Source organism: Protopterus annectens, chromosome 10.part0 (genome assembly GCF_019279795.1).
Source record: "Protopterus annectens isolate FY-2018-M chromosome 10.part0, PAN1.0, whole genome shotgun sequence".
Lineage (NCBI taxonomy): Eukaryota > Metazoa > Chordata > Ceratodontiformes > Protopteridae > Protopterus > Protopterus annectens.
This window is the reverse complement of record NC_056744.1, coordinates 1,655,901,215-1,655,921,839: the sequence shown is the minus strand read 5'-3', so window position 1 is coordinate 1,655,921,839 and position 20,625 is coordinate 1,655,901,215. Positions and strand designations below refer to the sequence as shown.

Below are 20,625 nucleotides of genomic sequence, written 5' to 3'. Positions count from 1 at the left end.
GACCTCAACCTGGGACAGAGAGTGCCCATGCTCTGGAATAGACTTCCCATACATGTGAATCAGAGCACCTCACTGTCCCTCTTCAAGAAAAATCTTGATGAGTGGATGGGAAGTAGAAAGTTCACCCTGGGGATCACTCCAGTAGCTCTCCTTGATAGAGGCACTGGGAACTAATGTCGGGCGGCACGATGCCCAGACACTTTTATGGGCTAGGCTTGTAAAGCCTCCATGGCCATTAGCCTAGTACACACCTATGAACCTATGAAATGTCACAACCCACTAGCGTGAGTCCTGAAATATGGAGACTGAATGGCCAAATGAACAGACCTGCATATACTAAGTCCAAGATGCCATTTCTCAGAATATTCCCTTTCTCTGAGGTATGGCAATCCTGGAGATGATATATATAGGTTTGGGGGTGTGTGTGTGGCTTGCCTTCCACATGGGAGGGTGTAAGGGGAGCCCCTGCAAAAGGAAGTTTAAAGGAAAAGAGCAATTTTCAAAATTCATTCTTCTGTGTTTTCAGTCTTTTTTACCAGCTTGTGGGCAGTTGGCATTTTGAGTGCCAACATTTGAATAGGGAGCCTCTAGATCATCATTGTTTCTCCTAAGGTTTGCAAAGCCTTTGTTAAAGTTACTTTTTAGATTAGGCTCCCCTTGGAACTTGCTTGTCCATGGGAACTCCTTTTTGTACTTGAGAAGCTAACTATGCCTTCCTTTGGTGCACATCTAGAGTTTCTAACTTGGAAAACTTTGTTCTTGGTAACTATTACTTCAATCACAAGGGTTTATGAACTTCAAGCTCTAAGAATTAAATCTGCACATGTTATCCTTCTCAGTGTTACACACCAATCCATGTCTTATTCTAGAAATAGCCACAGAAATGTGCTTGAATCCATTGTAGCATTCCACTAGAGGGCAGTACCTTTTCCTTTGGCTAGATATACACACACAAGTCATTCTTACTTAGACAAAAGCAGTCAGTCAGACACGTTTAGTTACTTATATTCTATGCGTGTAACGAATTGGGATACAAAGTATCAAAGTTAACATTATCTACATGGTATTTTGAATGCATTACCTGTAGTTTTAACAAGTATAGTAAGTCATTGCCCATAAACCTAAGACTCACTCGACTAAGGCAGTCACTACTTCCTACTTGGGACATGAGATTCTCTGTAGGCTTTCTGAAGACACTTTAAGCTAGATGTGACCTTGAATATCAGGTGTGCCTTCAGATCTGCCATCATCAAAGTAATTCTGTCCCTTAGTGCCATCTAAGATGATGATCTGGGGACTTTGTGCTGAACTGGACTGATTGGATTGTGTACTTAAAATAAGGATAGATCTTCATGGTCTATGTCTTGTCCACATCAGCATGCCCTCACAGCTTCCCCTGTCCTTGGAGAGTTCTAGAAAGTTTGTTATTGCACATGACTTGTTTTATGTGCTTCGTGTTAGTAACTTAGTGATCGCTGATCAGGGACGTAGTTATATCTGGAGGAAAGAAGGAACTCCAAAGCATTATGGGAGAAGGAGGCGCTAAAGCTTGAGAAAGTTTAGGTGTCTGTCAGACTAGTGCATGCAGCAAGGAGTCTTACCTGTTGAAGTGAATAGACACAGGTCTTGAAGATTTAGCATTATGGTAAATACTTAAGTTTTGCGTATTTGTTTTTAATTTTTTTATGTTAATTTCCAATCAATTTTATGCTAAACTTAACACTGTATTTTTCTGCTGTGCCTCATGACACATGGCGTAGTTTAGAGTCCTCAACTCAGACAACCTATGTGGTCAGCAAATTAATAAATAGAAGGTCAGACATATCATTCCACTTTCATTACTGGGTACGTATCCCTGACTTCTCTATTGAGGAGAGCATCCTAGGCTGGTTGGGCCTTTCTGTCAGCTATACTGATGGGATGAGTCTTGAGGTCACCAGTGCTGCTGAAAGATGGCATGTCTGTGTCTCAGTAGGTTGGTTTGTGTTCATTTTGTTATGTAAGGAAAACAACATGGATTCAAGTGACAGTGTAATGCATGGCTATTCAGCAAATTTATTTTTATATTCATTGTTTTCAAGGAAAATGCTTTTGGTTTGGATCAGTACATAAAACAAGAATTTGCCAAACTGCACCAGTTTCTCCAAGAGAAGGAACAAAAACTTATTCAACAGCTTAAAAGTGATGATGTAAACATTCTGAATGAAACAGACAAACATCTTGAATGTATTAAACATGATATTATCGACTCCCGTGTGGCGGTATCTGATCCTAACTTGGAACTCAAGAATGAAGAAACAACAGCTCTGAAAGAGATAGAAGAAAAATCTGAATGCATTGAAAATGATACAGCCATTCTGGAGACATCTGACAATAACTTATCTCTCAGACAACAGGAACCTGTGGAATTGCTAAGAGTAAGTATGCTTTTCATTAATGCTTTTGTATAAATTTTGTTTTGAAAAGTCAAATGATATCTGTCAGCTAAGAAGAAACATTTTATATAAACAGTATATTGACAGTCTAAATGGTGTTTATATGCTTCAATATCAATTACGCGTTCACTTTTTATTCAGTCTACGTGGCAGTCAGAAACAAATATTTGCACCTCTCATTTATATATAATTTTTGATAAGTAATTTTAAAATCGTTAATGCTGCATGGTTAGTTTTGATTTGTTAAGCTATTATTCCTATGATTGTTGTATCTACTGTCACTGTACAGTTCACTTCAGATTGGTATGCAATGCATATATGTTAATAGCATATTTACAGTCCATTCTAATAGCAATAAGTAACAGACAATAGTGAAATTAATTACTAAAATATGTAGCAGTGCACACTCGAGCAGTGTGTTCAGACAACTAACAGGCAGCTATGTATTGAATGCTACCTTCTCCAGTGTAGCCTGTTGAGCTCCAAGGGGATGAAAAAAAACAGTTAGCTATTAGATGCACTTGCAGTACATATCAGGGACCCTTATTCTGACCTCTTTTTCACATGCTAGTCAGAATATTGCCTTCTTAGGTCACAGTGGTGGTTCTAGCACTGCTCTCAAGAGTAGTTTGCCACTGACATCTGATATTAGATGGTGCAGTGGTGCAGCAGTTTGCATTGTAACATCTCAGCAAGGGGTTTTCCTGTTCAATTTTCAGCTGGGGTGCCTTCTGTGTGGAGTCTGCATGTCCTCCCTGTGGTCATATGGGTTTCTTCTGGGTGCTCTGGTTTCCTCCCACATTACAAAGACATGCGTCTGGAGCATTTCTCTCTGGGCCTCCACTGAAAATCGGCTCGTTCCAAGTTGAACTTTCCCTGTAAACAAATGTTAAATAAATAAATAAAATAAATAAATAAAATATTTTCCTAGCAGTGCTGTGCCAAGTTTTTATTTTATCTTGAGGACCATAATAGAAATCCCCAGTCAGGCATTTCTGATGGTCTCTGTACATCAAAGAATAAAAATGTCTTGCTTTTTTGCTGCAGCACTTAGGAACTCTGTCAACATTAGTGCCCTTGGAAGCCATGGTCATTCACCAGGTCAGATTTCTGAGAATTATATTAGGCCTTGTGCAGTCAAGCATGTTTTCAGCTTTTTGGCATGTGGCTATCAACTTCAGGTAGCTAGTTAGAGCAATCAGTCTCCATGCACCATTTTTTAGCAAACAAAAGGATGGCATAGTGACTTGGCACAATCAGTCACCATGCCACAACTGCTTCGCACACCAAAGGATGGCATGGCTTCATGGTTTTTGGGTGTGGTAACCAGCATTAACTCCACCTGTATAATATCTATGGTGTCTCGGTCATTTCCTATTTAGTATGCAGTTGTAGGTTTACTTACTTTAAGGAAGTAATGACCTTTTACTGTTAAACTTGCTGCATTCTATAATTTACAGTTTGGAAATACAATGTTTCAGCTTGACTTAGTCTGATTTTGTTAAATAGCATACTAGAACACATTGCTGTTCTTCTTCTGGCTTTTCCCGGTTAGGGGTCGCCACAAAGGATCACCTGTCCACTCATGATTGGCAGTGGAGTTTTACGATGTCGTGTTGCCAGCTCGGCACCCAACCTTCCACAGAAGGCACACACACATGCATACACTCACGCCTAGGGTCAATTTCGAGTATCCAATCTACCTACAGCATGTCTTTGGAATGTGGGAGGAAACTGGAGCACCCAGAGGAAACCCACGCAACCACAGGGAAGACATGCAGACTCCATACAGAAGGCACCCCAGCCGAGGATCGATCCGGAGAACCTCTTGCTGTGAGGCGGCAACAGTAACAGTTCCACCACCGCGGCTGCCCTAAAAATGTTTATACAATGAAAATAGAAAAAAAATACAGAAAATAATGGATGAAGCAAACTAGCAAGTAATACAAAATATAAAATAGCAAAAGCAAACTAACCTTTCTCTCACAGCACGTTGTGGCAGAGTCAGGGTGAGCTTTTCCAGTAAAAGGTTGAAATGTTTTGCTATTAAACACATCTAGTACTAAGTCCACATTATAGGCCCCTTTCAATGCTCACACCAAGGGTACCAAGAAAAAGCATATACTTCAGTTGCTCCACTATCTGCTGCCACAAAACCAGACCCCTTACCAGTTTGTTGCTACTTTCCTCTTTTACCTTCTGTCACTGGTGAACAGGTTTTTACTGCTGCATTTTCTGCTGCCACCTCACCTGGATCCTTTTCCCCACCTTCCTCATGTCTGAAAAAGTTATCAGCCATTTCACCCCATGAAACAGCAGAATTGTCACCTGGATCATCCTGCATGGATATTTTAACTGAATATCATTTGCAAGCCCTCCTGATTCCAGTTTTATTATTTGCACCAATTCCACAGACTCACTTGTTTCTTTCTCCAAGGAGTCAGCTAAACACTGCACATTTGTAAAACCCACAGCAAAGGAAATCTTTGTTTATATTCTGAATCTCCATACTGAACAAAATTTTCCAGCTTTTCTCTCCTCTGCCATGCTGCTACTTTCCTTAGGCCTCTTCCTTGCTACTGTATGAGTCCTCTGGTGCCATCTAGCAGCTCGAAAAGATAGAGGAACTTATCTGATGCCCTGATGCACTGGCTAAACTTTCCCCTAGTAATATAAACGCCACCTTAGATCTCCCTTGAAAACAGGCCACTAGCTTAGTGAGATTAACCTTGTCAGCAAATGATAAATAATAAAATAAAAAGTATGTATGCATCATGGAAGCCAGTTTTGTAGCTATAGATTAGGTCTATAGATAGATAGACAGACAAACAGATATACATAGCAACCTATAGAAATGGGGATTTCCAGATCTCATTAAGTTTCTTCTAACAGAGTTCCCCTCTGGAGTTAAATGGCATGCCTTCACATTTCATTTTGTCATTTTTAAAGATCACTATATTGTACATTGTTTTCCAGCTACAAAAAGTTTAATGTAATGTTCTAATTCTTAAGACAGAAACTTCCTCTTGCAATATTAGGCAGAGACAGAGAAAAAGAAACTTAGAAGAAGAAGATTGGCTTTAACATCTCTTGCCCAAATTTATAGACAATGTTCTCAATCATATAGGGCTGGTGCATGGATGAATATGCACACCACAAGCCTACATGACTCATAAGGTCTATATTAGAACATTGAATATTTAACAGTTTGAATCACAAAAGGTCGACCTTTAGTGATCGAACTGGTAAAACATCGAATGCTCAGAAAAAAATAAAAACAAAACAAAAAAAAAAACTAAAAGGTGTAGGCAGGGGGGCAAGCCCCCCCACACACCCCACTTCTTAAATATACCAACTCCGAGACCACATTTCAGAGTTGGTATAATTAAGTGGGGTGTGTGGGGGGCTTGCCCCCCTGCCTACACCATTTAGGTTTTTTTTGTTGTTGTTTTTATTTTTTTTTCTGAACATTCAATGTTTTAACAGTTCGATCACTAAAGGTCGACCTTTTGTGATTCGAACTGTTAAATATTCAATGTTCTAATATAGAACCCATGATTCATGTAGGCTTGTGGTGTGCATATTCTGTGTTACTGCTTTTAAAATGGTACTGAGTGCTCTCATTGGTGTTCAGCCACCATGCTGTTTACTCCATTGGCATGCTGTTTCAACCTGTGTTAGATTTTATGACTTAGCTTATTTGAGTGCCTATTTTGTTACTGTATTGTGTGGAAACTGAGTGATTTTACTGTAATTTTATGTCATGCCACCATGTTGCTCAGCTATGTTGGCATGCATTACTAAGTAGCAACAAATAGCTGGAAACGTTTACTGGCAATGAATTACTCTGCATTCTGTGAAATTAAGGTGGCAATAGACTGAGTTTCATATTACTGAACCGGTGACTTTCTTATTAATCATCACTGCTGGTTCCTTAACTAATTTACTTGATTAAGTACTGCTTAGCTAAACTACTTAAATTGTGATATTTTCTTGTCTGTTTCCTATTCCCACTTTTTTTCTTCACCTACCCCCTTTTCTGGCTTCATATTAACATCTCTCTCTCTCTTTCTTTACAGTCCCTTAACCACATTCAAAAGTAAAAAAAAAAAAAAAAAACTGAAGCAACTGCCTGCATACAAGAACACGGAGAGCAGAACCCAGTACAAACCAGTAAAAGCTAATGTTAGTCCTACTTCTATCAAGAGACTGCAAGCAGTGTATGTCCATTATAATCTTCTCTTTGTGATACTCCCACTGGTTCTTCTGCTTTGCACACTACAGGACCCCTTCCCCCCTTTTCCTCCCATTTATTGTAACAAATATATACAGTTTTCCAAAGCTTTGCATTTATTTTATATTCTTATATTTTATTTATCATGTATTACATTTATTTTATATTCTTATATTTTATTCTCCCATTTATTGTAACAAATACATACAGTTTCCCAAAGCTTTGCTTTTATTTTATATTCTACCTCCCTGATGCTCTACTAAATCTACTTTTGAGTTCACATAGACAAACAGACACCTTTAGGTACTGACATGGGCTAGCAGGCTGATTGTTTTTCTCATCTTACAACTTTCTCCAAGTCTTGGCTCGACCCGCTCCATTCTCCCTCGCTTCACTTGGGCTCACTCCGCTCCTCTATCCTACCCCCATTTCCAACCTCCCCCACTTTCCTCAAACATATACCCTCACTTTAATTAACCATACCCCCACAACCACTCAATTTCCTCCTTGCAGCCAATCCTAGCTATCCAATCACTCAGAACCACCTCCTCCACCCTATTAGTCTAATTAACTCTTAACTACTCTCACTTCTTTCACTCTACATACAGTGTTACTCATCCTAACGCCTTCTCACTCTTTCCTGCTCCACCTCCTATCACTCCCACTACCACCACTCCCTCTGTTCTCCTACTATCTCCCTCAACCACTGCAATTCAGTAACCTATATAAATTTCTCAATAGCTCCCTCACTGTTTACTCACTTTCAAACTCTCTTATATAAATTTAAAATACTTCTCCCTCCCTCTCCCCCCACAAAACCTAAACCCAAACCTCTCTTCTACAGCCTCCTTACCACAGCTTACAAATCTTCCTTTCCAAGCTTTCTGCTGGCGGGCAATATTCACTCCAACCCTGGCCCATGCTTTAACCCAACTACAGGTACCCATACTCGCCCCTCAATCACCTCCAATGCGTAACCTGACCATTACCCTCCTCCTCAACATCACACCCCAAAACCTTTAAAATACTCTTCCTCAATATTCAAAGCATTACTATTTTACTTCTTTCCATGCCTTTACCTCTCTCTACAACCTTGACAGTCTCACCCTGTCAGAAACATGGTTACAACCCCATATTATAGACTCTAAAATCCTCCCTCCTAGTTAAAACATCCTCCACCTTGATCAACACAAAAAATGAGGTGGTGGTGTAGCTATTGTATACTCTGACAAACTTTCTCTCTATCCTCTACCTACATCTCCTCCCAATTTCCATCCAGCTGAAATTGTTATTGCTAACTGTAAATTAAATACTCACAAAAACCTAGCCATAGTAGCAATTTATATGGGCAGCTGCGGTGGTGCAGCGGTTAGCGTTGTCTCACAGCAAGAGGTTCTCTGGTTCGATCCTCAGCTGGGGTGCCTTTTGTGCGGAGTGTGCATGTCCTCCCTGTGGTCGCATGGGTTTCCTCCAGGTGCTCTGGTTTCCTCCCACATCCCAAAGACATGCTGTAGGTGGATTGGACACTCTAAATTGGCCCTAGGTGTGTGTGTGTGTGTGTGTGTGTGTGTGTGTGTGTGTGTGTGTCTGTGTGTGTGTGTGTGTGTGTGTGTGTGTGTGTGTGTGTGTGTGTGTGTGTGTGTGTGTGTGTGTGTGTGTGTGTACGATTGAGTTCCAGGCTGGCAACCAGACACTGTAAAACCCCACTGCCAATCATGAGCGGACAGGTGATCCACTGTGGCAACCCCTAACCGGGAAAAGCCAAAAGAAGAAGTAGCAATTTATATCCCATCTGGCATCAACATCCGTACCCTTGAACATTTCTCTCCTGGGCATCACAATACATGTCTTATGAGACTATCATCCTAGGTGATAACAATATTGCCTGGAACTCCCTTAATTCCTACTCTCTCAATATTAGCATCAATCTCTTTGGATTCTCTCAGCTCATAACATCTCCCACCCGTTTCAATAAACACACAAATAACAGCACTACCCTTGACTGGATCCTCACATCAAACCCAAATCTGTATCACGGTGCCACCACTCTACCTGACTCCCTCAGTGACCATCTCCCTATCCATATGTTACAATGCTCACCTCATCTGCTAAGACCTCACCAATACAAATACAGCTGTAATCTCTCTAATTTCTGCCCAGATACTTTCAGTAATCTTCTCTCCTCTATTAACTGGTCCTTTCTCTACGCCCTCCCTCTCAATGAGGCTGTCTCCAAATTTAACCACATCTTCCTGAATATCCTAAACTCCTTAGACCCCACTAGAAAAATAAAAACAAAAACAAGTTTTACTCCATTGTTAACCCAATCCGCCCATAAACTAATGCTTAAAAGAGACAATGTCTGGAAATAACTGCCCTCACCATTTCCAAACCTATAGAGAACTTAGGAACCTAACCAAGAAACAAGTTGATCTGGACAAAAAAACAGTGCTATCAAAAAACACTAGATAACCCCCAACTCAAATACGAAAAAGTTTTGGTATAGTATCATTAAACTCTTACTTCCAGGCAACCTTTCTACCCCCAGCCCCACAGCTCACCAACATACACTGCCTCCTTTCTTAATTCCTTCTTCATCGACTGTATAAAAAAGTTAACTAAAGCTGACAACACCTCCCTCTGCCCTTCTGATCCCCTTCCCTCTACCAGTTCCACCTATACTGCATACATCAAATCTCTTCTTACCAAACTGAAAACCTGCACCCCCTCTGCTGACAACTTACCTATTGTGTTCCTTAAACTTGCAGCTAATTCTGTTGCATATCCAGTCTCCTTATTAGTAAACAGGTCTGTTCAAGAGAACACAGTCCCTGACATCAGGAAAAAATCCTATGTCATACCCCTCCACAAAGGTGGCAGTTCAACTAAACCAACTAACTACATACCTATTCATAGGTTCATAGGTGTGTACTAGGCTCATGGCCCTGGAGCCTTTACAAGCCTAGCCCATAGGATTACTACAGCATTGTGCCACCCAACCTTAGTTCCCAGTGCCTCTGTTGAGTAAAGCCACTGGAGTGATACCTGGGGTGAATTTTCTATTTCCCATCCACTCATCACGATTTCTCTTGAAGAGGGCCAGTGAGGTGCTCTGCTTGACATGTATGGGAAGTCTATTCCATAGCATGGGCAGTCTCTGGTTTATGAACCTGTCCCTCCACATGTTCTGTTGATTGTGGTACTGAGGTTGAGGTCTCTGGAGTGTGTGGTGCGGAGGGACTGGGATTTCTTCAGATGTAGCATTTCTAACAGAGCTGGGTCAGACATGGCTTTGTAAGTGAAGCAGAGATCACCTCTACGTAGGCAATATGAGATAGAGAATAGTTGGATTTTATTTAGTCTGTCCATATTGGACAAATGTTTAAGGCCTAGGATACTCTTTGTGAGGTACTTTTGCGGCCTCTCCATGCAGGTGTTTAGTGAGGTACATGACAAATGGAGCATTGTACTCAATGATTGGCCTAATGAGGGAAGATTAGAAGGAGACAATGACCTCTTTCTTCCTGGATACAAAACCCTTAGTAATGAGATGTGCCACATGGAAGGACTTTCATACCACAGTGGCAATGTGGTGGTCAAAAGAGAGGTTGCTGTCAACCTGTGTTCCCAGATCTCTTATAACACCTTCTATGTTCAGTGAACTACCATCAATGTGGTAATTCATGGGAACTGGGTTTTTCCCAAAAGAGGATGACGACACATTTTTTGGCATTGAGCTTAAGGCCATGGTTCTGACACTAGTCGTTGGTCTCAGTGAGGCCTTTCTGTAGGATGTCAACATCACTTGGGGAGTTAATAATAGCTCCAAACTTGCAATCATCTGCAAACTTTGTCAGCCAGAGTCCCTTTGTGTTGGCCTAGGCTTCAGAGAAGTAGATACCAAACAGGAGAGGACCCAGGACCGAACCATGTGGGACTCCACTCGTGACTGGTCAGCAGTCTGACTTGGAGTCAGCTGCTTTCACACTGTGGGTTCTGCCTGTGAGTCAGTTTGCAACCCACCTAGTAATATAGGGGTTGATGCCTAGCTTAGTGAGTTTTTGTATGATTCCTGAGTGGGGAATGGTATCAAAGGCCTTGGCCAGAGCAAGGTAGGCTGTATGAACCACCTTGCCTTCATCCATAACTCTGGTGACTGACTCAAAGAAGTAGACCAAATTGAGCAGGCATGATCTACCCTTCACAAAACCAAAACTGTGTGGGATCCAGAGTTTGGAGATTCCCTATATCCTTGTTTATTTCTTTGCATATCAGACTCATCAGGCTAATGGGGAGATAGTTCCCAGGGTCTGTAGTCGCTCCTCCTTTGTAGAGAGGGATGAGTGTAGCAGTGCGCCATTCAGTAGGAGGTGAGGCTGTGATTGAACAGGGCACACAGGTGAGGTGCCAGTTCACTCTGTAGTTCATGTAGAACACATAAACTAAATAAGACTCCTCCACAGCAAAACAGTAAAGCTGCGAACAGCCTGGAATTCTTCTCAAGACTTTATTAAGCACAAAAATCAACCTTGAACGTTCTCCTCCTTTCCTAGTTCATGTAGAACACAGCCGGGGATATTGTCAGGTCCCATAGAAGCTATATTCTTGGCCTTGGACAGTGCTGTTTTAACCTGTGCAGCAGTAATACTGGGTGCCTAGCAATCTGCTAGTATTGTGACTGGTCCCTTTGGGGGAGGGCTAAAGTTGGCACTGAATCTGTCGGCCAGTATATTGGCAATATCTGTTGGCTCAGTATAGGAGGTACCATTGTGCAGTAGCTCAGAGCAAATCTGGGTATTGCCGTGAAGATTCTTTACATAACTATAGAAGGCCTTGTGGTTGTCTTTACTATCTGCTGCAATTCTGTTATCATGGCTACCTTTAGAGGATTTGATGAGGGATCTCAACTTTTTGTTGAGGCTGATAAGGGAGTTTTTCCAGTCTTGGGACTTAACCTTATTCCACATCAGTTTCCTCCTTCTGTTGTAGAGTTTGTTTATGGCAGGGGACCACCAGATTGGCTTCCTTTTTTTGGAGGAGAGTATCTTGGTTCTATTGGGTATGGTGAGATCCATGAATTTGTGTACGTGTTTGTACAGTGCATTGGTTTATGATTCGGAGGTAATGCAACTGATTTCCGTTTGCATGGGTGCAGTGAAGTTAGGCACCTCTGTTTTAGGAGCCCACCCAAAGTTAGCTTTGGAGAAGTTTTTTATGGTGGTTACCTTTGTGGGGGGTTGGGGATGGGAGGGATGTGGATTTCCTAGGTGATTAGTTTGTGATTGGCTCTAACCAGGGAGGAGTTTACTATTGGTGTAGAGCAACAGTCGCCCATGTTAGTAATGACCAGGCAAGGATGTTGCTACCTCTAGTGGGGGTAAGAACGAACTGGTCCAGGGCATTGGAATTAATGAATTCCAGGAAATGTTGGGCAAGTGTATTGGTACATGAGTAGTTTTCCCAGTTAATGGAGGGATAGTTGAAGTCGCCCAGTATGAGAGTGTTAGGTTGGACCTTAATATTATCCAGGGTGCTTAGGAACATGGAATGTGAGTCTTGGAACATGGTTGGGGACCTATAGCAGGCTACGACCTGAATCGCTGTCTTACCCAATGTTAGCTGCACCTGAAGTATCTCAGATGCATTATGTTGGGCTACCAGTCTGGAGGTGTTTACATCCTTTATGAATATGGAAACATCACCGCCTTTGGAGCTTCGGTCCAAGTTCTGGGGCCAAAAGGTGTGGAATGAGTTATAGCCTGGTAGTGCAGGGATGCTTTCTGCTGCCTTGAACCAGTTCTCTGTTACGGCACAAATGCTGATGTTCTCCATTTTAAGGAGTGCTTCGAGTGTGTGCATTTTGAGATTTAGTCTTCTAGCGTTGAGCAGTATGACCCACAGATTGCATTTGTTTGTAACTGTTACGGTGTTAATTTGGTCTTTGGAACACCGCCTAAAAAAGGCACTATAGGGGTGGCAAGAGCCTTGGCCAGTACCCGGATACTGTCCCTCTTATCCAAAATTCTAGAAAAATGCATTTATAACCAGCTTCTTAAACACATCATACAAGACAACCTGCTAACTCCCACCCAACACAGTTTTCAGTCCTCACCACAGCACCTCTACAGCTCTCAATTCATTTACACAGAATATTGCCAAAGCACAGGGCAATAACAAACTAGTCTCATGCCTCTTTCTTGACATATCTAAAGCCTTTGACACCATTAGCAATACCCTGCTGCTCTCAAAAGATTCTTCCATTAACCTCTCCTCTTCTACAGTACTATGGTGCCCCAGTTAATTCTCCAACAGATTCCAATCTGTCAAATGGCTTTCCACCTCATCCCGCTTCCTCCCATTCCAAACAGGTGTCCCCCAAGGATCAGTCCTTGGACCCCTCCTTTTTAATATCTTTGCAAATAACATAAACACATCCTGTCTAAACTCCTCACTAATACAATACACAGACAACTCCACTATTATCTCATGCTCTGATAACTTTCCCCACCTCCTTGCTTTTACTGAAGATTCTCTCCTTTCTGCTGAAAAATGGCTGACCAGTAATCAACTACTTCTCAGTCCCAAACAAAAACAAAACTTCTACTCTTCCTCCCCAAATCACTACAGCAACACAAAAATACCTTTACAGGGTCTTCTCTTAATAATACACTTATCTCTGTTGCACCACATACCAAACTTCTGGGTGCAATCATAGATGACCAACTAAAGTTTGACATACATATTTTGCAAGCTATCAAAGAGACCCACCAAAAACGTGGTCTCTTATACATAAATAAAAAATACATATCACTAATAATGCCAAACATTCTCTAGTACAGACTTTCCTCCTCCCAACCTTACTTTATGCAGCCCCTATTTTCACAAATATTCAATCCAATCTATTAGCTAAACGTGAAACTACCTACAACAAAATAGCCAGCTTTGCTGCCAACCCTCCCTATCACTCTCACCACTGCATAGCTTTAAAAAATCTACAGTGGCTTGAGCTACATAACCAACTCCTTCTTCCCCAACTCCACCTCACACGCACTTAAATCCATCCTCTTTTTGTCCTACCCTCACGGGCCTCACCACTCCCTACTCTCCTAAGTGTAGCCTACGCTGCACAGACCTACACCTCTTAGATATCTACAACCCTTAAAAATATTGGAAAACTTTTATACAGTCACTCCATCACCAATGTGTGGAACAAATTTCCCCCTTCTCTAAGAACAAATGGCAACTTCCTTTACTTCAGAAAACTTCTAAAGGACTTATTTACTAATTCCTGGACCTGCCTTTGCCCCACTCCCATCTATCCTGCTCCCTCTTCTCTTCCCCCTCACCTCTCAGCTCCCACACTTTACCACAACTACTCATTTAAGGTCTTTATGACAGTCTACCAACCTTGAATTTCTAAAAATTCAAACTTCGGAAACCAATCAAACTAAATAAAAAAACAAAGCTTGTGCCAAGAATAACCAAATATCAACTTTAATTCGTCACGTCAGACAGTAAGCGCTTTCGTCACACTGGACTTCCTCAAACTGTACTGTTATGTACTTCGCAGTTGATAAAGGTTCTACTTATCTACTATTGTACTATGTTCTTCATCTGTAACTGTTTGTAATTTTTAATTGCTATGTTGATCAAATTGTTAATTGCTATGTAAATCCAACCTAACTACTGTCTGTATATTTTAACTGTGGAGCTTTTCTCCTCGGGCCTCCACTGAAAATGGACCTACATCCAGTCAGACACTCCCGGTCAACAAATGTAAATAAATACTTTCTGATGCTGTCTCAACACTTGCAGGTAAGTGTAGGGCTCCGTTTACTGAAGTTGCTCCATTTTTACTTTACTTTATGTACTGAAGCCAGTGTGTGTGTGTGCTTAAGGCTCTGTTTATTGAAGCTGCTCTGCTGGTGCTCACTGATGCTGGTGCTGCGTAAACGTAAGGCTCTTACTGAAGCTGGTTTGTCCATTTACTTTACTTTCTGAAGCTGCCTCAACACTCACGGGTAAGCTTAAGGCTCCATTTACTTTACTGGTGCTGTGTAAGCTTAAGACTCTGTTTAGTGAGGCTGCCATTTTTGTTTTATCTACTGAAGCTGTTGTTTTTACTTTATGTACTGAAACTGCTCCCAAACCTGTGAAGAACTCAGCGTGAGATACATATTATGTCGTTCCATTGCCTATGCAGTGATCACAGTATGCTTCCTGCTCATCCAGTTCCTGTTTTACAAATTCCAGATCTGTCGGGGAAGCCTGTCAGATGTTGCCCTGTGTACCCACAGATGTTCATAGTTCATAGATTAGTACTAGACTAACTGCTCTTGTGAGCCATTTTAAGCCTAGCCAATTATCCCTTGTGAGACTCAAACCCTGCACCTTCTGTTTGTAAGGCAAACACCTTAACCATTAGGCCACCCTCCCTTAAGGGTTCGTTCTTCCCAACGTGGGTTATTAGGACATATAAGTAGTAAGAGCAGGATATATCTGTAAGGGTTCTGCATTTTTATTTATTTATTTATTTATTTTATTTTACATTTGTTGACCGGGAAAATCCGACTGGATACATGTCCATTTTCAGCGGAGGCCCGGGGAGAAAAGCTCCACATTTAACAGTTGGTACATTGTTACATATAAAAAAACTGATGTTAAATTAAATTAAACAACAATTATAGAATTTATAAAAAAAAAGAAGAAGCCAGAGATACAGGCGTTAATAGTTACATACATAAGTAGTTGATAAAAAGAGGGTAATTAGACGCAGAACAGATATATGAATTGAAGAAAAACACTTAGTCATGCATAAAAGATAATACAAGACTAAGGAGGTTCAGAGGGAAGAGAAATACAAGGGAAAAAAGGGGAAAAGAAAAGAAGCTGACATGATAGATTCCATGGGATTCTTTTGAGAGAAGAGAGGTGAGAGAAGTGAGAGAAAAAATTTTTCATAATTTAGATTCAGATTATTGCATTATCATACACTGAAATGTTTGAGGAATTTTAATATAGATCTGCATTATTCTAGTGTGTAATGTCATTAGATGAATTTCTAGCATTTATCTTTTGTATTTCATTTGTTGACTAGGTAGGTGGGCTAATCCACAGACCCTTATCAGTCATGACTGAGGCTCAAAACAGAGCAATACAAAGATAATAAAACAGATGGCTGACTGAGTAATGTATTGCAAGTAATGTATACAGGACTGTTGATGTTCTTGCAAAGTGTTTTATACACACACACACACATATATATATATATATATATATATATACATATATATAGAGAGAGAGAGAGAGGAGTGGTACAGAATCCTGAAAGCCCAAAATCCTGAAAGTTCAAAATAATGAAAACTCAAAATCCTGAAAACATACAGGATACCAACACTTACTATTTTCCAGCACAGGTACATACATAAATAAATAAAACACAAACTATATTACTGCTCTCCGAGTATAAGCAGGGGGGCAAGCCCCCCCTGCACCCCCATGTGGAGGGATGTGCCCCACACATCCTTCTTCTTAAATATATCAACTCCAGGATTGCACTTAGTGTAGTGAAGTGTAATCTTAGAGTTGATATATTTAAGTGGCAGGGGGTGTGGGGGGGGAGAAGGATACATGCAATATATAGGGGCAGTTTTTAGAGTAGCCAGTCAACCAGCAAATTTGTTTTTATTCTTACTGGTAGTCTATTCTTCTTCTGTCTTTTCTTTTAATACTTCTGCCCTTTTTTCCTGTAATATTCTCGCTAAAAGTTTGTGGACACTAATCACTAGTGCTATTGGTCATCATTTGTGTAATTCTTTAGCTTCCATTTCTTTATAAGCACTTTATTAGAAGAAATTGTTTATTAGCTGTACATTGATGCCTTTTTACGTGTCATTCCACGCATATCACTATTCAAAACATGCCATTAATTTAAACATCACGCCCAGAACTCAGCACGAGGTACATGTGTGTGTGTGTGGGGGGGGGGGGGTATACTTTGCTCTGTTCCACTTAAAATTTGTGTTTTTGTGGCAAATCAGTGATAATGGAATTCACTAAATAATGATAGCCCTTTAAGTTTCAGTCTTCCCATCTTTTTTGGAAACACATGGTAACACAAAACACTATTTCAGCAAGTTTCTAAGATTATACAACCAATATTTAAAATGTGTCCCTGGTTTTGGGCCTTTGCCTCCCCCCCACCCCCCCAAAATACATTTTGGCTTTTTCCAGATTTCTTCTGCTGTGAAATTGAGAGAATTAATTGTGTCAAGTGGATGCTGCAGCGATAGTATTGTTGCCTCACAGCAAGAGGTTCTCTGGTTTAATTCTTGGCTGGGGTGCCTTCTCTGCAGAGTCTGTATGTCCTCCCTGTGTTCGTGTTGGTTTCCTCTGGGTGCTCTGGTTTCCTCCCATGTTACAGACATACATCTGGAGCATTTCTCCCTGGGCCTCTACTGAAAATTGGCTTTGTTCCACATCAGACTTTCCTGGTAAGCAAATGTTAAATAAAAAATATTTCAAGGATCGAAGACCTTCAGGGGTAGAGAAGTTTAGTGTTGCTTATTCCAAGTCTGTTTGCATTGTTAGTAGCACAACATGCCTTACTTTTGATGCAGAAGGATATGGGTTCTACTCCCAGAGTATGTAGATGGATTGCTGATAGTGTACTGTGTTGTACTTTAAAGGGAGTGGATACTGCCGTCCTGTGAATGCCCTCCTTTGGAGGACTTACCTAGTAACTATGAACCTGTTATCAGTTTGTCATCCATTCCCTATTGCAATATTACTAGCTTATCATTTTTTTAATTTAACATAGGCAATTTATTCTTCAAGGGCAACAGCCACTTTATTTGTAGATGAAACAATGAAATGTAAAGTTGTTTCCTAGAGGCAGCCTGTTCATTAGTTAGAAATCCCTTTAATGTGGAATTATTTAGATGACTTACTTCTGCAGAGATTTTGTGTATTTACTAATATTGCTGGATTGTAATGACAGAAGTTTAAGTGGCCTTTTATGGTTCACATTTTCTGAAATGGGTAGTTTTGTCATTATTGGTTCATACATTTTGTTTCATTGCTTACTAGAAGACTGTTCAAAACTAGAAATTTAAAACCCATTCTAACAACAAGGAATATAATTTAATACAATCAGGAAAGTGAATAAAAGAATGCATACATGTATACATGGCCATAAAAATGTGTTTGAAAACAGCCCAGAGGAAAGTGTGAAAGGCTCAAAATCATGGCCAAATTTTAAGCGTTACTCTTGTTACCAAAGCAATGGATGATGGTAAAACAGTTCACACCACATTACCTTGACCTGGCCAAGCCTTTTGACACAATCCCCTACTCAGGTGTAGTACAAAAGATGAATACTGTAGGAGAAGACACTTGCATTGCCAACTTGCTCACAGGTTGCAAGAGCTCAAAATAGGGGAAGTGACGAGTCACCAATTGAGTCCCTCAGGGTTCAGTGCTGAGGCTTTTTCTGTTTGGCATATGCATTTCAAAAGTAGAAGGAAATACCAAAGGGCTTTGACTTGCTAAGTTTGAGATGACGGCAAGCTAGGAGCAGTTATCGAATCTCCAAATGACATAGCCATCATACAGGAAGGTTTGCCCCAAATAATAACTGGTGTCAAAATCATGACAATGCCCTCTGAGAACTGACCCAATTGTTTGGCATTTGGGAACTTGTGTGTACAGTGACCTAACTTTTAACCAACATGTGCCCAAAGTTATAAGAAAGCCTTTCTGTATTGCACAGCTTATAAACAAATTGTGACTAGATCTAGAGAAGTTGTTGTCCCCCTCATTAGGTCAATCATTTTGTATAATGCCCACTTTGGCATGTATCTGTCCATCCCCATGAAACAATTGGAATACCTTCAGAGATACCTTACTAAAAGGATACGAGTCCTAAACAATAGGTCTTGCTTGGACCACCTCAAAAATGTATTACTATACTCAGTATCCTACAGAGTGCTTAGAGGTGACATGTCTGGCATACAAGACATCCTCCAACCTAATACAGATAGACCTACTGAACATCAGCAAGTCAAATGGCATCAGAAATTCTAAGTCAAGGTATCTAAACTGAATGTTGTGGAGAGTTGGATATATATCACAGAGGTGACCACTGTTCCAGAACAGACTATCCATAAAAATAAAACAAAGCTCATCTGTCCATATTCAAATGCAGCTTAGATCCAAGGATGGGTAATAGAAAATGTACTCCAGGATTGCTCCTCATGCCACTAATGGATAGAGGCAGTTCCTAAATACTGCATCCCTTACATGGGTCCCCTCAAATTATCTATGGTATGATCACAGTTATTCTCACTAGGGCTAATACACAATTATCAGCCATGGGATAGGTAAGACCAATCAGAAAATGTTAATTCAAGCACCAAAATGGAATTGGCTAAGCTTAAAATGTCCTCCAAGTGAATCTCTGTTGGCAAGAAGTGTAAACAGTGTACAAGCTTAATCATTAGCATACATCCTGATATACTTATGTTTCTGCATCTCCACGAAACACTTTGTACAGGACCAGCCAACATATTCCTGGTATGTGGCAAACCAGCTCTGGTATTGCTGACATATTCGGCTTTTTGTAGGGTACACATTAATTACATCTTTGTAGTGTAGCTTATGTATTATATGTACAGAAACAGTATATGCTCATGAGTATACCAGTCTGCTGTAATACACATGATCAAAGCATATGTTCTTCTGGTGGCATGTGTGACAGTTATGATACTTAGGTGTGAAATACTGTGCAAGGCCATCGCATGGCAGTTCTATGTGGATTCCATTTTTTGGGGGGGGGGGGGACAGGTGGTTTGCATCTGCAAAGACCTAAGGAAGCACACTTGGTAATGTATTCCCCATATCTATGTATGTTTTCACACACACACACACACACACACAGATATACATATGTATATATGCGTATATATCAAAGACATGTAGTACTTGTCACACCAACACCTTTCACTTTCAATTTGGATAGGCATATGTTACATAGTTATATTTGCATGTGTTTATTTGCATACATGAGTGCATGCATGTGGGTGTCTGTGTGTTTATGTGCACCCTTAGTAAAATGTTTGTTAATTATAGTGTGATTACTTTTATATGAATGTAAATTTGCCTATGTCACAAGTGATAATTCAATAAAGGTATTTGAAAAAAAATAGTTAAGCAGTCCATAGTGTTCTCTCAGGATACTAGCTGTCCAGGAAATTGCAGGATAAACTCAAGCTGTAGGCCTCTTCCTAAGGCCCCTCTTTCAACTCCAAGCTTGAGTACTCCAACAATACAGTCTCAGGTTGTAGAACTTCTACTGGGCCTAACTCTCAGCTCCAAAAATCCATTTTCAGTTTGTATTCCTTTCTTCTTGGCTTCACCGTCATCATCAGAAATCAGGCACAGTACTCCAGTGATAGCCTGCAGATTGGCCTTGACTGGGCCCTATCTCGTTTCATCCTTCAAAGTCTTCCTTTCAGCACTTTACAATGTCCCCTTTACCCGACACTCATTAGACCCATTATAGAGTACAACGCCCCTTTTGGAATGTACCTCACAAGACATCTGCAGCAGCTGGAAAGGCCACAGAAGTACCTCACAAAGAGAATTACTGGCCTCAAGCAGATGCCCCACATTGATCATCTCAAAAAACTCCAGCTTTACTCTGTAGCATATCACCTACTCTGAGGTGATCTCTGCCTAACATGTAAAGCTATGTCAAACCCAGAGCTGTTGGACATGCTACACCTAAAGAAATCCCAATCCCTCTGAGCTACAAGATCTAGGGACCTATACCTTGTCACCACAATAAACAGGACTTGCTGGAGGGATAGATTCCTGTCCCAGAGACTTCCCATACTCGGGAGCAAGTTACCCATCTATGGCAAGCAAAGTTCCTCATTAACACTCTTCAAGAAAACT

General features: G+C 40.7%; 1 protein-coding gene across 1 annotated transcript in view; it reads left to right on the top strand.

Annotated features, from left to right (window-relative positions):
• The first annotated feature begins 1,920 nt into the window (after window positions 1-1,920).
• LOC122814377 (zinc finger protein 215-like) overlaps window positions 1,921-20,625 on the top strand; it is a 47,149-nt gene continuing 28,444 nt past the window's right edge. Inside the window, exons 1-2 of the mRNA XM_044086961.1 lie at window positions 1,921-1,971; window positions 2,082-2,417. Of these exons, the coding sequence (XP_043942896.1) occupies window positions 1,921-1,971; window positions 2,082-2,417 (387 nt within the window). The remainder of the gene's footprint in view (window positions 1,972-2,081; window positions 2,418-20,625) is intronic.